The sequence below is a fragment of the Penaeus japonicus genome, unplaced genomic scaffold (genome assembly GCF_977035675.1).
Source record: "Penaeus japonicus unplaced genomic scaffold, GWHDUDI00000001_assembly GWHDUDI00000026, whole genome shotgun sequence".
Taxonomy (NCBI): Eukaryota; Metazoa; Arthropoda; class Malacostraca; order Decapoda; family Penaeidae; genus Penaeus; species Penaeus japonicus.
Window position 1 is genome coordinate 26,582,292 of NW_028234428.1, and position 17,500 is coordinate 26,599,791.

The 17,500-nt window shown below is 41.9% G+C and overlaps 1 protein-coding gene across 3 annotated transcripts in view; it reads left to right on the top strand.

Annotated features, from left to right (window-relative positions):
- Window positions 1-16,646, top strand: part of LOC122243810 (uncharacterized) — a 71,933-nt gene extending 55,287 nt beyond the window's left edge. For 2 of the 3 annotated variants that reach the window (XM_086552210.1, XM_086552212.1), the window contains 11 exons: window positions 2,683-2,754; window positions 3,443-3,511; window positions 3,870-3,941; window positions 4,131-4,198; window positions 5,027-5,188; window positions 6,225-6,370; window positions 7,291-7,438; window positions 7,629-7,749; window positions 13,585-13,775; window positions 14,813-14,962; window positions 15,370-16,646. In XM_086552210.1, coding sequence (XP_086408336.1) covers window positions 2,683-2,754; window positions 3,443-3,511; window positions 3,870-3,941; window positions 4,131-4,198; window positions 5,027-5,188; window positions 6,225-6,370; window positions 7,291-7,438; window positions 7,629-7,749; window positions 13,585-13,775; window positions 14,813-14,962; window positions 15,370-16,280 — 2,110 coding nt within the window. In that variant the 3' untranslated portion in view covers window positions 16,281-16,646. The remainder of the gene's footprint in view (window positions 1-2,682; window positions 2,755-3,442; window positions 3,512-3,869; window positions 3,942-4,130; window positions 4,199-5,026; window positions 5,189-6,224; window positions 6,371-7,290; window positions 7,439-7,628; window positions 7,750-13,584; window positions 13,776-14,812; window positions 14,963-15,369) is intronic. The other variant, XM_086552213.1, reaches the window with a different exon arrangement.
- Window positions 16,647-17,500: the final 854 nt, after the last annotated feature.

Consider the following 17,500-nt stretch of genomic DNA (forward strand, 5'->3'; position numbering starts at 1 on the left):
CTCTCTCTCTCTCTCTCTCTCTCTCTCTCTCTCTCTCTCTCTCTCTCTCTCTCTCTCCCTCTCTCTCTCTCTCTCTCTCTCTCTCCCCCTCTCTCCTCTCTCCCCCCCCCCCCCCCCCCCCCTCTCTCTCTCTCTCTCTCTCTCTCTCTCTCTCTCTCTCTCTCTCTGTCTCTCTCTCTCTCTCAATCGGGAGCTCCTTGCATGAAGTTTTAATAATGTTGAAAATTCTAGCAAGAAGAGCCAGAAGTATTCCAATGTCTATACCCACATATCATCATATGCTGACCTTCCTAAGCCATCAGCATACTTTGAGACCCTAACATGCAATGGTATCCAAACCAAATGTTTAACTCGATCCTGTTCCTTCGATTGGTATAAACTTACTCTGATGTTATTTGCAATATTTCTACCTTTTTTTGTGAGCGTTTGGGGAGTACTCTGTTGGGTGAAGATTTACGTGTTAATTTTCTTTGAATTACCGATTGACTTCCCTGGATTTATGGATTTATTTCCCCATGTTTACTGATTTATTTCCGTCTTTTTACCGATTTATTTCCGTCTTTTTCCCGATATATTTCCGTCTTTTTCCCGATTTATTTTTACATATTTATTGACTATTTCCTCGGATTTACCGATTATTTCCGTAGTTTTACCGATATATCTCTCCATTCTCAATCATTGATTTCCCCAGATTTACCGAATTATTCCCTAGATTTACCACTTAATTTCCCTTAGATTCACCAACTTATTCCCCTACATGTACCACTTTATTTCCCCTAGATTCACCGATTTATTTCTCCTGTGAGTACCACTTTATTTCCCACATATTCACCGACTTATTCCCCTAGATATACCACTTTCTTTCCCCCTTTTTCACCGACTCATTTCCCCTAGATGTACCACTTTATTTCCCCCGTATTCACCGACTTATTTCCCCTACATGTACCACTTTATTTCCCGTAGATTCACCGATTTATTCCCCTAGATGTACCACTTTATTTCCTCTAGATTCACCGATTTATTTCCCCTAGATGTACCCCTTCATTTCCCCTAGATTCACCAACTTATTTCCCCTAGATGTGCCACTTTAATTCCCCTTGATGTACCACTGTATTTCCCCTACATTCACCGACTTATTTCCCCTATGTGTACCTAGATGTACCACTTTATTTCCCCTAGATTCACCGACTTATTCCCCCTAGATGTACTACTTTATTTCCCCTAGATGTACCACTTTATTTCCCCTAGATTCACCGATTTATTCCCCCTAGATGTACCACTTTATTTCCCCTAGATTCACCGACTTATTCCCCTATATTTACCACTTTATTTCCCCCATATTCACCGACTTATTTCCCCTAGATGTACCACTTTATTTCCCCCATATTCACCGACTTATTTCCCCTAGATGTACCACTTTATTTCCCCCATATTCACCGACTTATTTCCCATAGATTTACCACTTTCTTTCCCCCTTATTCACCGACTTATTTCCCCTAGATGTACCACTTTATTTCTCCTAGATGTACCACTTTATTTTTCCCATATTCACCGACTTATTTCCCGTAAATGTACCACTTTATTTCCCCCATATTCACCGACTTATTTCCCGTAAATGTACCACTTTATTTCCCCCATATTCACCGACTTATTCCTTTAGATGTACCACTTTATTTCCCTCTTATTCACCGACTTATTTCCCCTAGATGTACCACTTTATTTCCCCCATATTCACCGACTTATTTCCCCTAGATGTACCACTTTATTTCCCCCATATTCACCGACTTATTCCTTTAGATGTACCACTTTCTTTCCCCCATATTCACCGACTTATTTCCCCTAGATGTACCACTTTATTTCCCCTATATTCACCGACTTATTCCTTTAGATGTACCACTTTCTTTCCCCCATATTCACCGACTTATTTCCCCTAAATGTATCACTTTATTACCCCTAGAATTACCGATTCATTTCACCCAGATTCACCGACTTTTTTCCCCTACATGTACCACTTTATTTCCCCTAGATTCACCGACTTATTCCCCATAGATTTACCACTTTATTTCCCCCATATTCACCGACTTTTTTCCCCTTAGGTATACTACTTTCTTTCCCCTAGAGCTACCACTATATTTCCCCCATATTCACCGACTTATTCCCCTAGGTGTACCACTTTATTTCCCCCATATTCACCGACTTATTCCCCCTACATGTACCACTTTATTTCCCCTAGATTCACCGATTTCTTTCCCCTAGATGTACCACTTTATTTCCCCTAGATTCACCGATTTATTTCCCCTAGATGTACCACTTTATTTCCCCTAGATTCACCGACTTATTTCCCCCCTACGTGTACAACTTTATTTCCCCCATATTCACCGACTTATTTCCCCTACATGTACCACTTTATTTCCCCTAGATTCACCGATTTATTTCCCCTAGATGTACCGCTTTATTTCCCCCAGATTCCCCTAGATGTACCACTTTATTTTCCCCCATATTCACCGTCTTATTTCCCTTAGATGTACCACTTTATTTCCCCCAGATTCACCGACTTATTTCCCCTACATGTACCACTTTATTTCCCCTAGATTCACCGATTTATTTCCCCCATATTCACCGACTTATTTCCCCTAGATGTACCACTTTATTTCTCCTGGATTCACCGATTTATTTCCCCAGACAGCTAAACAGCAACAGGATTAGGGCGATTCGCTGCCAAGCCTTCAGCTCGCTCAAGCATCTGCGCTCGGTGTGAGTATGTCTTTGTTTATGTTGTTTGTTTCGTGTTTATTTGTTTTTTTTGCTTTTAGTGTTATTGCTATTATTGGTAATGTTGTTGTTTGTTACTATTATTATTATTATTATTATTATTATTATTATTATCATATCATCATCATCACCATTATTATCACGATCATCTTCATTATTGCAACTAATCAAGATAAGAATTAACTATCGTCATATCTTTAATAATAGATCGTTGACTGAAAAACCATTGACCAAAAGAATAATAAGAAAGAGAAGAAAAACATCTAAAAATCAGAATCTGGGATTTGATTTCAAAATAGATTTAATATCAGTATCATCTTCATTATGAATTGAAATGATATATCAGCCACGCTTTATGTAATCATCATCTTCTTAATTATCTAATGTGATAGATAGAATATAATACGTATGATACAATGAATGTAATACGTATGATGCAATACAATGAATACGATACAATAAAATACAATAAATACTATACATACAATAAAATATAACAAATACAATACATACAATAAAAACACAACAAATAAAATACCCAAAACAATAAAACACAACAGACAAACAAATCACCAAACAAACAAACAAATACATCTGCAACGCCCATCCTGCAACGCAATCCGGAACCAAAAGAATCTATTTTTTTCTTAACCCATATCTCCCTCCTCAGAGACTTGTCAGGGAACCCGCTGACAACGGTTCAAGATATCTTCAAAGGTCTCAAGAATCTGCGTGTGTTGTGAGTGGGATTTCTGTTCACTTTAGTTTCTTAATTCATGAGGGAGTTGTGAAGTTTTTTTTTTGTTTTTGTTTTATATATAATGTTGGAGAGGATTGTGAGATGTATGTTGGTTTTTGTTTCATTTTTTTTGTGATTCTGTCTGTCTTTCTCTCTTTTTTTTATCGCTTTCTCTGTTTCTCTTTTTCTTTTTCTTTCTCTTTCCTCTCTCTCTCTCTCTCTCTCTCTCTCTCTCTCTCTCTCTCTCTCTCTCTCTCTCTCTCTCTCTCTCTCTCTCTCTCTCTTTCTCTCTCTCTCTCTCTCTCTTGCCTCTGCGCGTGTTCCTTATTGCATTTTAATTCAATTAATTAATGGACAGGAACCTGATGGATCTCGACCTCCAGGACATCAATGAACGACACTTTCTGTCCATGGAAGAGCTGAAATTAGCGTACGTATAAAAACGACATATAATGAAATAAAAAGAAAATTGGAAAACAACACCAATAGACTAGGCGTTGAGATATGTATATATATATATTTTTTCTTTCTTTCTTTTTTGATAGAATTATACCTACTTAATCTTTCTTTGTTAGTTTTTATGTTCCTTTAAAAGAAAACCTTTTTTGTTGTTCTGCAGGTATTTCAAAACCTTTCGGTACTGCAGCTACGTGCCACGTGTGCTTCAGTGTCTCCCCAGTACAGACGGTAAGGTTTTTGTGAATGAAATTGCTTTACTACGTTTACGCTACTAGCTTTTTTATGAATTAAATTGAATTACGTCTAAAGATACTTTTACACTATTCTTTTAAATGGAATGGAATGCTCTTACGACACTGCTCCTGTGTTTTTTTTTCGAATCAAAGTAATGTTGTGCTATTCTTACACTGAGTTTTTTGTTTATGATATATTGCTATACTACTCTCAGGATTTTGCGAAAGATGTGCAGTTCCTATGTTATTGTTTTTTTTTTCTGACTGGATATTTGTGAGTAAATGCCTATTTCCTACGAGTTTTTTTAAATGTTACTTTATTACTTCTACGCGAACGGTCTTTTGTGAATGAAATGCTACTTTCCTGATTTTACGCGAACATTTCTTTTTGTGAATGAAATACTGTGACATTTTTACGATAGCTTGAAGAAGTAGTCAGCCCCATTTTTTGAATATATATATATATATATATATATATATATATATATATATATATATATATATATATATATATATATATAATCACACATTGGTGTCCTTTCAATCGTTGTTCAATCGTACTCCCCTCCAATCTCTCTCTTCTTTCTCTTTCTTTCTTTCTCTCTCCCTCTTTCTTTCTTTCTTTCTTTCTCTCCCTCTCTCTTTCTTTTTTTCTTTCTTTCTCTCTCTCTCACTCTCTCTCTCTCTATCTTTCTTCCTTTCTCTTTCTTTCTCTCTCTCTCTCTCTCTCTCTTTCTCTCAACTCTCTCTCCATCCACCCCCCCCAACCCCCCCCCCCACACCCACACCAACCAACCTTCCCTCCTCCCTCCCTTCCTCCCAGGCGTCTCCAACGGGCGGGACATGATGGGCTGGGTCATTCTGCGGGCGGCGGTGTGGGTCGTGGCCGCCCTCACCCTGATCGGCAACCTGGCTGTGATTGGCTGCCGCGCCATATCGAAGGAGGATAACAAGATACTGAAGCTCTTTATCAGAAATCTGGCAGGTGAGATGGGGGGGGGGGGTGAGGGAGGGGGACTTTCGCCTGTTTCTTCATCATGATTGAGGTCGTTAGGATTGATTGAGGTCGTTAGGATTGATTGAGGTCGTTAGGATTGATTAAGGTCATTAGGATTAATTAAGGTCATTGGGATTAAGATCATTTGGATTGATTAAGGTCGTTAGGATTAATTAAGGTCATTGGGATTAAGATTATTAGGATTGATTAAGGTCATTAGGATTAAGATCATTAGGATTGTGATGACTGTTATCCTTATCATCATCTCCTCCAACTCATACGTCAAAATCACTACTATGATTATCTTTTATATCATCATTGCTGTCATTGCTAATATTATAATCTTTGTTATCATAACAATTATTGTTCTTATCATAAAAGCCATTTTTGTTATAACAATCAACAATGATGTTATAATAACAGTCATTATTACCATTACAATAACAATGATTATTACTATTATAACAATCATCGTTACTATCATAACAATTATGATCCCCATCACGTTTACGATTATGATTGCCAATCTCACCATCAGTCTCTAATCAGCATCATCATCAGCATCTGCATCTGCAACACTATTAACATCACAAGCCCCAGCCACATCCCTGTCCTCGTCCCCATCCCCATCCCCATTCCTATCCCTATCCCCATTCCCATCTCTCTATCTCCATCCCCATCTCTATCCCCATCCCCATCCCCATCTCTTCCTATCCCTATCCCAGTCCCATCTCCCCATCCCCATCCCAATCCCCGTCCTTGTCCCCATTTCCCATCCCCATCTCTATCCCTATCCCCATCCCTACCCCTACCCTTACCCCTCTCCCCACACCATCCTCCACCTCCTCCCTACCCCCCTACCCCTTCCCGTCCCCATCTCCCCATCCCCATCTTCCTCACTATCAGCATCACCACAACTCACCACCCACCCACCCACCCACTTCACCCACCCACCTACCCATTTCACCCACCCACCCACTTCACCCAACCCACCCACCCTCCATCCCTCCTTCCCTCCTTCCAGCCGCCGACCTGCTGATGGGCCTCTACCTCGTGATCCTGGGCGTGCAGGACCTCAAGACCAGGGGGTCCTACCAGGCCGAGGCGCTGGCGTGGGCGTCATCCTACACTTGCACCTTCACGGGGATCCTCGGACTGGTCTCTTCGGAGGTGAGGGGGGAGGAGGGTGAGAGGGGAGGGTGGAGGAGGTGGGGGTGGGTTGGGGTTGGTGGGGGTGGGAGTGGGATGGGAGTGGGAGTGGGGGTGGAGGTGCGGGTGGGAGTGGGAGTGGGGGGGAGGGGAGGGTTGGAGTGGGGTGGGGGTGGAAGGGAGGGAAGGGGGAGGGGAGGGTTTGTGGGAGGGGGGTAGAGGGTGGCAGTGCGTCGGGGAATAAGGGGAGGGGGGGGGTGCGGGTAGGGTGTGTGGCGGGTAAGGGGAAAAGCTAAGGATGAGTGTGAGTTGAGGATGTGGGGAAGGGTGTGGAGGGGGTTGAGGAAGGAGTAAGTGGGTTGGGGAGTGGAAATAAGCAGGGGGGGACGGGAGTGGGGAGAGGGAGTTTTACCGTGGGGGAGGGGATGGGGGAGGAGGAGAGGGGAGAAAAGGGGTTAGGGTAAAGGGGAGAAAGAGGTAGGGGTGAGGATACGTAAGGGAGGAAGGGAAGAAGCAGAGGGGGAAGGGAGAGAGGGGAGAAAAACTGGGTAGGTAGGTAGAGAGGGGCTACAGAGCGGGAAGGAGAGAGAGAGAGAGAGAGAGAGAGAGAGAGAGAGAGAGAGAGAGAGAGAGAGAGAGAGAGAGAGAGAGAGAGAGAGAGAGAGAGAGAGAGAGAGAGAACTAGAGATAGATAGAGAGAGAAAAAGAGGAGAACAAAAATATATTTCATTAGAATACAATATATGAAGAAAATACTTAATAGAAAAAAAACTAAAATACTAGTATTTAACACGCAAACCCCTTTTTCTCATTTATATCACCAGACAAACTTTAACACTGAAAATATCCTCCACATGCAAAGTCTCTTTAAAAAATCAAACCCCCCCATACTGCTATATGACCATCCATGCCCTCCTTATTCCTCCTTCTCTGCCCTCCAGACGTCCGTGTTCATTCTCACGTTCATGTCTCTGGAGCGGTACCTGTTCATCAGACAGCCCCTGGAAGCCCGCACGCTGTCAGAGAGATCGGCCAGAGTCTGTCTGTTGTTCATCTGGCTGACGTCGATATTCTTGGCTGTCTTTCCCGGTGAGAATAACCATTTGTTTTGTCTGAGGAATAAGTTTTTTTTTTCTTCTTCTTCTTCTTCTTCTTCTTCTTTCTCTTTTTGGGTATTTAGATATAAGAGGATTTGCAGTTCATGTTGATTTTTAATATCGCTGTCTCACATATTTCCAAATGTCCTGAAATGTTTATGCCCCCCCCCTATCTGTGACAGCGATTTGGATCAAAAGCTTCTACGAGAGCGGCGCCATGTGCATACCCCTTCACGTGACCGAACCCTACCTCGCGGGGTGGCAATATTCGGCCTTCATTTTCTTGGGCATCAACACGCTCAGGTACGACGTGCAATACTCTTGCATTCTCAGGTACGATGTGCAATACTCTTGCATTCTCAGGTACGATGTGCAATACTCTTGCATTCTCAGGTACGATGTGCAATACTCTTGCATTCTCAGGTACGATGTGCAATACTCTTGCATTCTCAGGTACGACGTGCAATACTCTTGCATTCTCAGGTACGATGTGCAATACTCTTGCATTCTCAGGTACGATGTGCAATACTCTTGCATTCTCAGGTACGATGTGCAATACTCTTGCATTCTCAGGTACGATGTGCAATACTCTTGCATTCTCAGGTACGATGTGCAATACTCTTGCATTCTCAGGTACGATGTGCAATACTCTTGCATTCTCAGTTACGATGTGCACTACTCTTGCATTCTCGTTTGCGATGTGCAATACTCTTGCATTCTCAGGTACGATGTGCAATACTCTTGCATTCTCAGGTACGATGTGCAATACTCTTGCATTCTCAGGTACGATGTGCAATACTCTTGCATTCTCAGGTACGATGTGCAATACTCTTGCATTCTCAGGTACGATGTGCAATACTCTTGCATTCTCAGGTACGATGTGCAATACTCTTGCATTCTCAGGTACGATGTGCAATACTCTTGCATTCTCAGGTACGATGTGCAATACTCTTGCATTCTCAGGTACGATGTGCAATACTCTTGCATTCTCAGGTACGATGTGCAATACTCTTGCATTCTCAGGTACGACGTGCAATACTCTTGCATTCTCAGGTACGATGTGCAATACTCTTGCATTCTCAGGTACGATGTGCAATACTCTTGCATTCTCAGGTACGATGTGCAATACTCTTGCATTCTCAGGTACGATGTGCAATACTCTTGCATTCTCAGGTACGATGTGCAATACTCTTGCATTCTCAGGTACGATGTGCAATACTCTTGCATTCTCAGGTACGACGTGCAATACTCTTGCATTCTCAGGTACGATGTGCAATACTCTTGCATTCTCAGGTACGATGTGCAATACTCTTGCATTCTCAGGTACGATGTGCAATACTCTTGCATTCTCAGGTACGACTAAGACTGTCAGGGGAGATTAATATTGTCAAGTACGACTATTACATTAACATTGTTAGGTGCAACGTACACTGTCAGAGAATATTGACATTCTTAGGTGCAATTTATACTAGTAAGGTAAATTAGCATTATCAAGAACGACATTGATGTATAAGCGAACACACAGAAACGACTAACACACGACTAACACTCAGCGACCACAAGCACACAAACACAAAAACACAAAAACACTCTAATGAACACTCTTAGACACACCTAACACAAGTTCACACACTCGAGTATGTCAGGTGCTTACGTATCCTACAGACACACTAACACATAGACACACTAACACATAGACACACTAACACACAGACACACTAACACACAGACACACTAACACACAGACACACTAACACACAGACACACTAACACATAGATACACTAACACACAGACACACTAACACATAGACACACTAACACACAGACACACTAACACACAGACACACTAACACACAGACACACTAACACATAGACACACTAACACACAGACACACTAACACACAGACACACTAACACACAGACACACTAACACACAGACACACTAACACACAGACACACTAACACACAGACACACTAACACAGACACACTAACACACAGACACACTAACACACAGACACACTAACACATAGACACACTAACACACAGACACACTAACACATAGACACACTAACACACAGACACACTAACACACAGACACACTAACACACAGACACACTAACACAGACACACTAACACACAGACACACTAACACACAGACACACTAACACACAGACACACTAACACACAGACACACTAACACACAGACACACTAACACATAGACACACTAACACAGACACACTAACACACAGACACACTAACACACAGACACACTAACACAGACACACTAACACACAGACACACTAACACAGACACACTAACACACAGACACACTAACACAGACACACTAACATACAGGCACCCTAACACATAGACACACTAACACATAGACAAACTAACATACAGGCACCCTAACACATAGACACACTAACACATAGACAAACTAACATACAGGCACCCTAACACATAGACACACTAACACATAGACAAACTAACATACAGGCACCCTAACACATAGACACACTAACACACAGACACACTAACACACAGACACACTAACACACAGACACACTAACACAGACACACTAACACACAGACACACTAACACACAGACACACTAACACAGACACACTAACACACACACACACTAACACACAGACACACTAACACACACACACACACACACACACACACTAACACACAGACACACTAACACACAGACACACTAACACACAGACACACTAACACACAGACACACTAACACAGACACACTAACACACAGACACACTAACACACAGACACACTAACACACAGACACACTAACACACAGACACACTAACACACAGACACACTAACACACAGACACACTAACACACAGACACACTAACACACAGACACACTAACACACTAACACACAAACACACTAACACAGACACACTAACACACAGACACACTAACACACAGACACACTAACACACAGACACACTAACACACAGACACACTAACACACAGACACACTAACACACAGACACACTAACACATAGACACACTAACACACAGACACACTAACACACAGACACACTAACACACAGACACACTAACACACAGACACACTAACACACAGACACACTAACACACAGACACACTAACACACAGACACACTAACACATAGACACGCTAACACATAGACACACTAACACACAGACACACTAACACAGACACACTAACACACAGACACACTAACACACAGACACACTAACACACAGACACACTAACACAGACACACTAACACACAGACACACTAACACAGACACACTAACACACAGACACACTAACACACAGACACACTAACACACAGACACACTAACACACAGACACACTAACACAGACACACTAACACACAGACACACTAACACAGACACACTAACACACAGACACACTAACACACAGACACACTAACACACAGACACACTAACACACAAACACACTAACACAGACACACTAACACACTAACACACAGACACACTAACACACAGACACACTAACACACAGACACACTAACACACAGACACACTAACACACAGACACACTAACACACAGACACACTAACACACAGACACACTAACACACACACACACTAACACACAGACACACTAACACACAGACACACTAACACACAGACACACTAACACACAGACACACTAACACACAGACACACTAACACAGACACACTAACACACAGACACACTAACACACAGACACACAGATACACTAACACACAAACACACTAACACACAGACACACTAACACAAACACACTAACACACAGACACACTAACACACAGACACACTAACACACAGACACACTAACACACAGACACACTAACACACAGACACACTAACACACTAACACACAAACACACTAACACAGACACACTAACACACACACACACACACACACACACACACAGACACACTAACACACAGACACACTAACACACAGACACACTAACACACAGACACACTAACACACAGACACACTAACACACAGACACACTAACACACAAACACACTAACACAGACACACTAACACACTAACACACAGACACACTAACACACAGACACACTAACACAGACACACTAACACAGAGACACACAAACACACAGACACACTAACACACAGACACACTAACACACAGACACACTAACACAAAGACACACTAACACACAGACACTAACACACAGACACACTAACACACAGACACTAACAACAGAAGACACACAGACACACTAACACACAGACACACTAACACACAGACACACTAACACACAGACACACTAACACACAGACACACTAACACACAGACACACTAACACACAGACACACTAACACACAGACACACTAACACACAGACACACTAACACACAGACGCACTAACACACAGACACACTAACACACAGACACACTAACACACAGACACACTAACACACAGACACACAAACACACAGACACACTAACACACAGACACACTAACACACAGACACACAAACACACAGACACACTAACACACAGACACACAAACACACAGACACACTAACACACAGACACACTAACACACAGACACACAGACACACTAACACACAGACGCACTAACACACAGACACACTAACACACAGACGCACTAACACACAGACACACTAACACACAGACGCACTAACACACAGACACACTAACACACAGACGCACTAACACACAGACACACTAACACACAGACACACTAACACACAGACACACTAACACACAGACGCACTAACACACAGACACACAGACACACTAACACACAGACGCACTAACACACAGACACACTAACACACAGACACACTAACACACAGACACACTAACACACAGACACATAATTAACATCCATATTCTAGAGTCTTCACGAATTATGAAAAAGATTCTTAGATCAAATAAAAATAGATAAAAGGATTTATTAGATTATATTCATACAGAAGATAAGCTGAGGGATTATGAAATACTTTCCGAAAGACAAAAGAAAGAATTCCCAAAGGATAATAATGATGGTAAGTGTAGCTATAAATGATAAGAAAAGAGGATAAGAAAGATAGAACGAAGACAAAGGGCGAATAAATATGAAAGGAAGAAATGAACGAAAAATAGATAGCACTGTATATTAAACCTGGATATACAGGGAAAGGGAGGAGAGTGAAAGAGATAAAGAGAGGAAGAGGGGTGTAGAGATAAAGAGAGGAAGAAGAGAGGAGAGAGAAAGGGAGAAAGAGAGAAATACCTCCTCTATTTCCTCGTGTTCTACCTTATCATTCTCTCCCTTCTTCCTCTTTCGCTTTCCCTTCCTCTTCTTTTTCTTTTACTTCCTCTTCTTCTAGTTTGTTATGCTTCTCCATTATCTCGCTCAAGCTTCTTATTCTCATTCTCATTCTCCTCTTGTCCGTCTTCCTCTTTTGTTATTGCAGTTTTCTTCGTCTCATTTTGCCTCTTACTTCATCTCCTTCTCCTCTTGGTTCTCTTTCTTCTTTTGCTTCTCTTATTTCTTCTCCCTTTTCTCTACTTCATTCTTCTGTTGCCCATTCTCTGTCTCCTAAATATTTTTCTCTCTTTCCTTCTCCTTCTACTGATACTTCTCCCGGCTTCCTCCACCTATTTCTCTCCTTCCTCGCGTCCTCATCTTCCCTTACCTCCTCTAACTCGACCACCTCCCTTTCCTCCTCCTCTAACTTCATCTAACTTCACCACCTCCCTTTCCTCCTCCTCGAACTTCCTCTAACTCCTCCTCACCGAACCTCCTCTAACTCGACCACCTCCTCTTTTTCCTCCTCTAACTTCATTTAACTTCACCACCTCCCTTTCCTCCTCCTCGAACTTCCTCGAACTCCTCCTCACCTAACCTCCTCTAACTCGACCTCCTCCTCGAACTTCCTCTAACTCTTCCTCATCTAAGCTCCTCCTCTAACTCGACCTCTTCCTCATCTAAGCTCCTCTAACTCGACCTCTTCCTCATCTAAGCTCCTCTAACTCGACCTCTTCCTCACCAAACCTCCCCTAACTCGACCTCGCCCTCGAACTTCCTCCCTCTAACCCCCCGACCTCCTCCTCACAGCATGACAGTGATCCTCGGCGCCTACGCTGGCCTCTTCTTCAACATCATGGTGACCCGCACGTCGACCCCTCTCTCGGGCGGAGAGTCCAGGTTCGCGCTTCGGTTCTTCTTCATCGTCATCACCAACTGCGTGTGCTGGCTGCCCATTGCGTGTGTGAAGGCGGCTGCGTTGGCTAACATCGAGGTCCACTGTGAGTGAAGCTGTGTTGGGTGTGTTAGGGTGGCGGGGAGAAGAAGATTGATTTTTTTTTTTTTAGTCTGGATAGGTTTATTGAGTGATGTGATTTTAGTTTTGGTTTCGTTGTGGTTGTTTTTTTTTTTGTTGCGGTTTATCTCTTTTGGGTATGTTTTTTTTTGTGTGTTATTATCACTGTTTAATGTTTTGTTTTTCTTTTGGGTATGGTGTTTTTTTGTGTTATTATCACTGTTTAATGTTTTGTTTTTCTTTTGGGTATGGTGTTTTTTTGTGTTATTATCACTGTTGAATGTTTTGTTTTTCTTTTGGGTATGGTGTTTCTTTTGTCTTATTATCACTGTTGAATGTTTTGTTTTTCTTTTGGGTATGGTGTTTCTTTTGTCTTATTATCACTGTTGAATGTTTTGTTTTTCTTTTGGGTATGGTGTTTTTTTGTGTTATTATCACTGTTGAATGTTTTGTTTTTCTTTTGGGTATGGTGTTTCTTTTGTCTTATTATCACTGTTGAATGTTTTGTTTTTCTTTTGGGTATGGTGTTTTTTTGTGTTATTATCACTGTTGAATGTTTTGTTTTTCTTTTGGGTATGGTGTTTCTTTTGTCTTATTATCACTGTTGAATGTTTTGTTTTTCTTTTGGGTATGGTGTTTCTTTTGTCTTATTATCACTGTTGAATGTTTTGTTATTCGCTATGAAAGGGTTTTGGAGTATGATACTTTTACGCTAAGTGGGTACGGTACTGGATATATACACGTCTTTTCTTTTTCTTTAATTTTGGTACGTAAATAAAATCATAAAAAATACAGTATGGAAAAAATGAGAAACCATACATCACATTACATAATCTAATCAAACTGCTATTATAGAAAGAGGGAGTGACTCTAACTTAGAGTTATAGTGAAAGTAGCGTAGAGACAAGCCAAGCATCTTATCTTCATCAAAGAATTCAGAATGGATACTCTCAACCAAAGTCGTCGATTACAAGACGGACTGAATAAATCACTTTCCCTCCTCACAACAAACTCTCCTACCAGCTGGAGTGTACGCCTGGCTCGTGGTCCTCGTCCTGCCAATCAACTCAGCGGTAAACCCGATCCTGTACACTTTTTCAACGTCGAAGTTCCAGAGTCAGCTGTCGGCGATACGCACCGTTTTTCGTACAGCTCGCAACAGGCAAGACTCGGGTCAGCACGGTATTGTTTTTTTTTTTAGGGCTTTAGGGTTTATTTTGAATTTATTTTGAAAATCATGCAATGGGAAAGAAGACCTATTGTTTGCCAATTCATATTTGTGATTGAGATGTCAGTATTTTATTTTGTGTTAGACTGTCAGAAATTTTTATCAAAAGGCATTAAGGTTACTTCTATTTTGTTCAAATATAAAGGATAGATTTGAAAATATGTCATAAATAATATATTCCTCGAGATGAAATGAGACAGGCATACATATAAACAGTTAGAATGGCTAGAAGTCAAAAGTGGTCAGGAGGGGGCGGAGCTAATTTCGCCTGACTTTGTGCCGGTGAGACATGATGTGTTGCATGAACCTTAATCCTTGTCAAATTATGTTCCTCCCACTATTCCATCAACAGACACAGACGTCCTCCGGTATTCCTCGAGCCGCAGCTGGAGTAGTGCGGCGCAGTACATCGTCAACCACGCCCACCTGCCTGCTTTCCACGCCCACAACGGCTCACAGAACGGCCCTGTGGCTCTTGTTCGTGAGAAGGTGGACCATCGCGTTTCTGTCTACGGGTTTGGTAAGAAGAGGTCGACAGACGATAGCAACTGTGGTCTCAAGGATCATTTAGCCAAAGACGTCCCTTCCCCTAACGGAAATGTGTCTCCTGAGAAAGACCTGAGCCCTTCCCGACATCTCGCTCTGCCCGCAAAAGTGCCCCAGTCTAGACCTCTTTCTCCGGATGAGGGAGCCAATGACGTCGCCATGAGTCCCGGCTCTAGAGGTCGACTGTCCCTTTTAAAGCTAGAATTGGGAAGAAATCCCACTACCCCAAGTCCTGACGCACATAGCCGAGACCTGGAGGCCGACCATACCCCATCAGAAGGCCAAGGATACAAGGATATCTGTCTCGAGGCCCACTTATCCAGCCACAAGACCCCACGTTCCAAAGTGACTCCCACGCCTTCGGAATCCCCGCTGGACGTCGAAGGAGCACCCTTTTACGTCTACGGCTGCAGCGCCACCGCATCGTCCGACCGCCAGACCCCCGAGGTCCTGCGTCTAAAACTGACAGTCTGTTACGATTCGGACTCCAGACGGTCTCTACCTCGCGCGACTCCTTCAGGAATCAGACGCACTTCAGATTCCATCCCTCCTGCAAGTACCAAGACCACGAGTGTCCCCCACATCGTAGGAGAGACAAGTCGTCTTCCCTTCCCTACTTCGACGCCCCCAGCGCTCCTCGGCACTGGACCCCCTCCAAGACGCTCTTCTTGTTCGGATATTGCGTCCGCAGTCTCCGCGTCCAAGGAGAATGATTAGCTTTCGGATAATTGTTCATGAAGCGGTTGTGTTTAGTCCTTTCCGGCTTGTGGTTGTTGTGTATATGTGCTTTTGTTTATGGAATTTCAACTAACCGAGGCTGGATTTTTGCATCAAGGAGACGTGCATAACGGGTCTAAGGGAAATAGTGCCGTGTGTTGCGCCTATGGTGGTTATTGTCCTAACTGCGCATTTACATAAACTTTATATTAGATTGTATTAAATATTGATGGCATTGAAATACGTAGGTTTTGTACACACACACACGCACACACACACACGCACACACACACAAACACACACACACACATACACGAACACACACACACACGAACACACACACACACACACACACACACACACACACACACACACACACACACACACACACACACACACACACACACACACACACACACACACACACACACACACACACACACACACACGAACACACACTTCAATGCCTCAACATTTCTCACTATTTCCATCGTTAATTAATAATGTACTCATTGCATCCACCATCAGCTTACCACGTCATATTCTTAATAACATTTCTATTATGATTATTATGATCTAATAATAATTACCTTCCATTATGACATTTCTGGGGATGATAAACATGAGCATCATATGAAGTTATATATTTTTATAATCATTATATATATATATATCAAATATATTTTGCGAAATCGACGAAGCTCTCGATTTTTGGATAGTCAAAAATATATGTTTGTGTAAAAATAGCTTAGTTTTTGTATAACTACTGATATATGTTGAAAGGAAGGAAGGAATAACGAAAGAAAGAAAGAAAAAAAGAAAGGAAAATAGAGAGATAAGGCAAATAGATAGATAAGTAGATAGATAAGTGGGTAAGAGGGAAGGAAGATTGATAGATAAATAGAGGAATAGGTAGATAGGTAGATATATAGAGAGACAAGTAGGTAGACACATTAATAAATAAATAAACAAAAAGATTTATAGACAAAAAAGTATAAGTGTTCGATAGATAAATAGATAGATGTTTTTTTTCGAGTCAAATTTTGTAGCGGGTACGGCTTCCCATCTACAGTATTAGATATCTGCTTTAGATCGAGTAGGAAAGCAGGAAATTAACATTGCTATGAATAATATAAAATTGTTCCTTATTCAGGATCCCACAATGTCTAATACGCTATTGTAAATTTCGAAATCAAAGCAGTATCTTAACGCGTTTTATA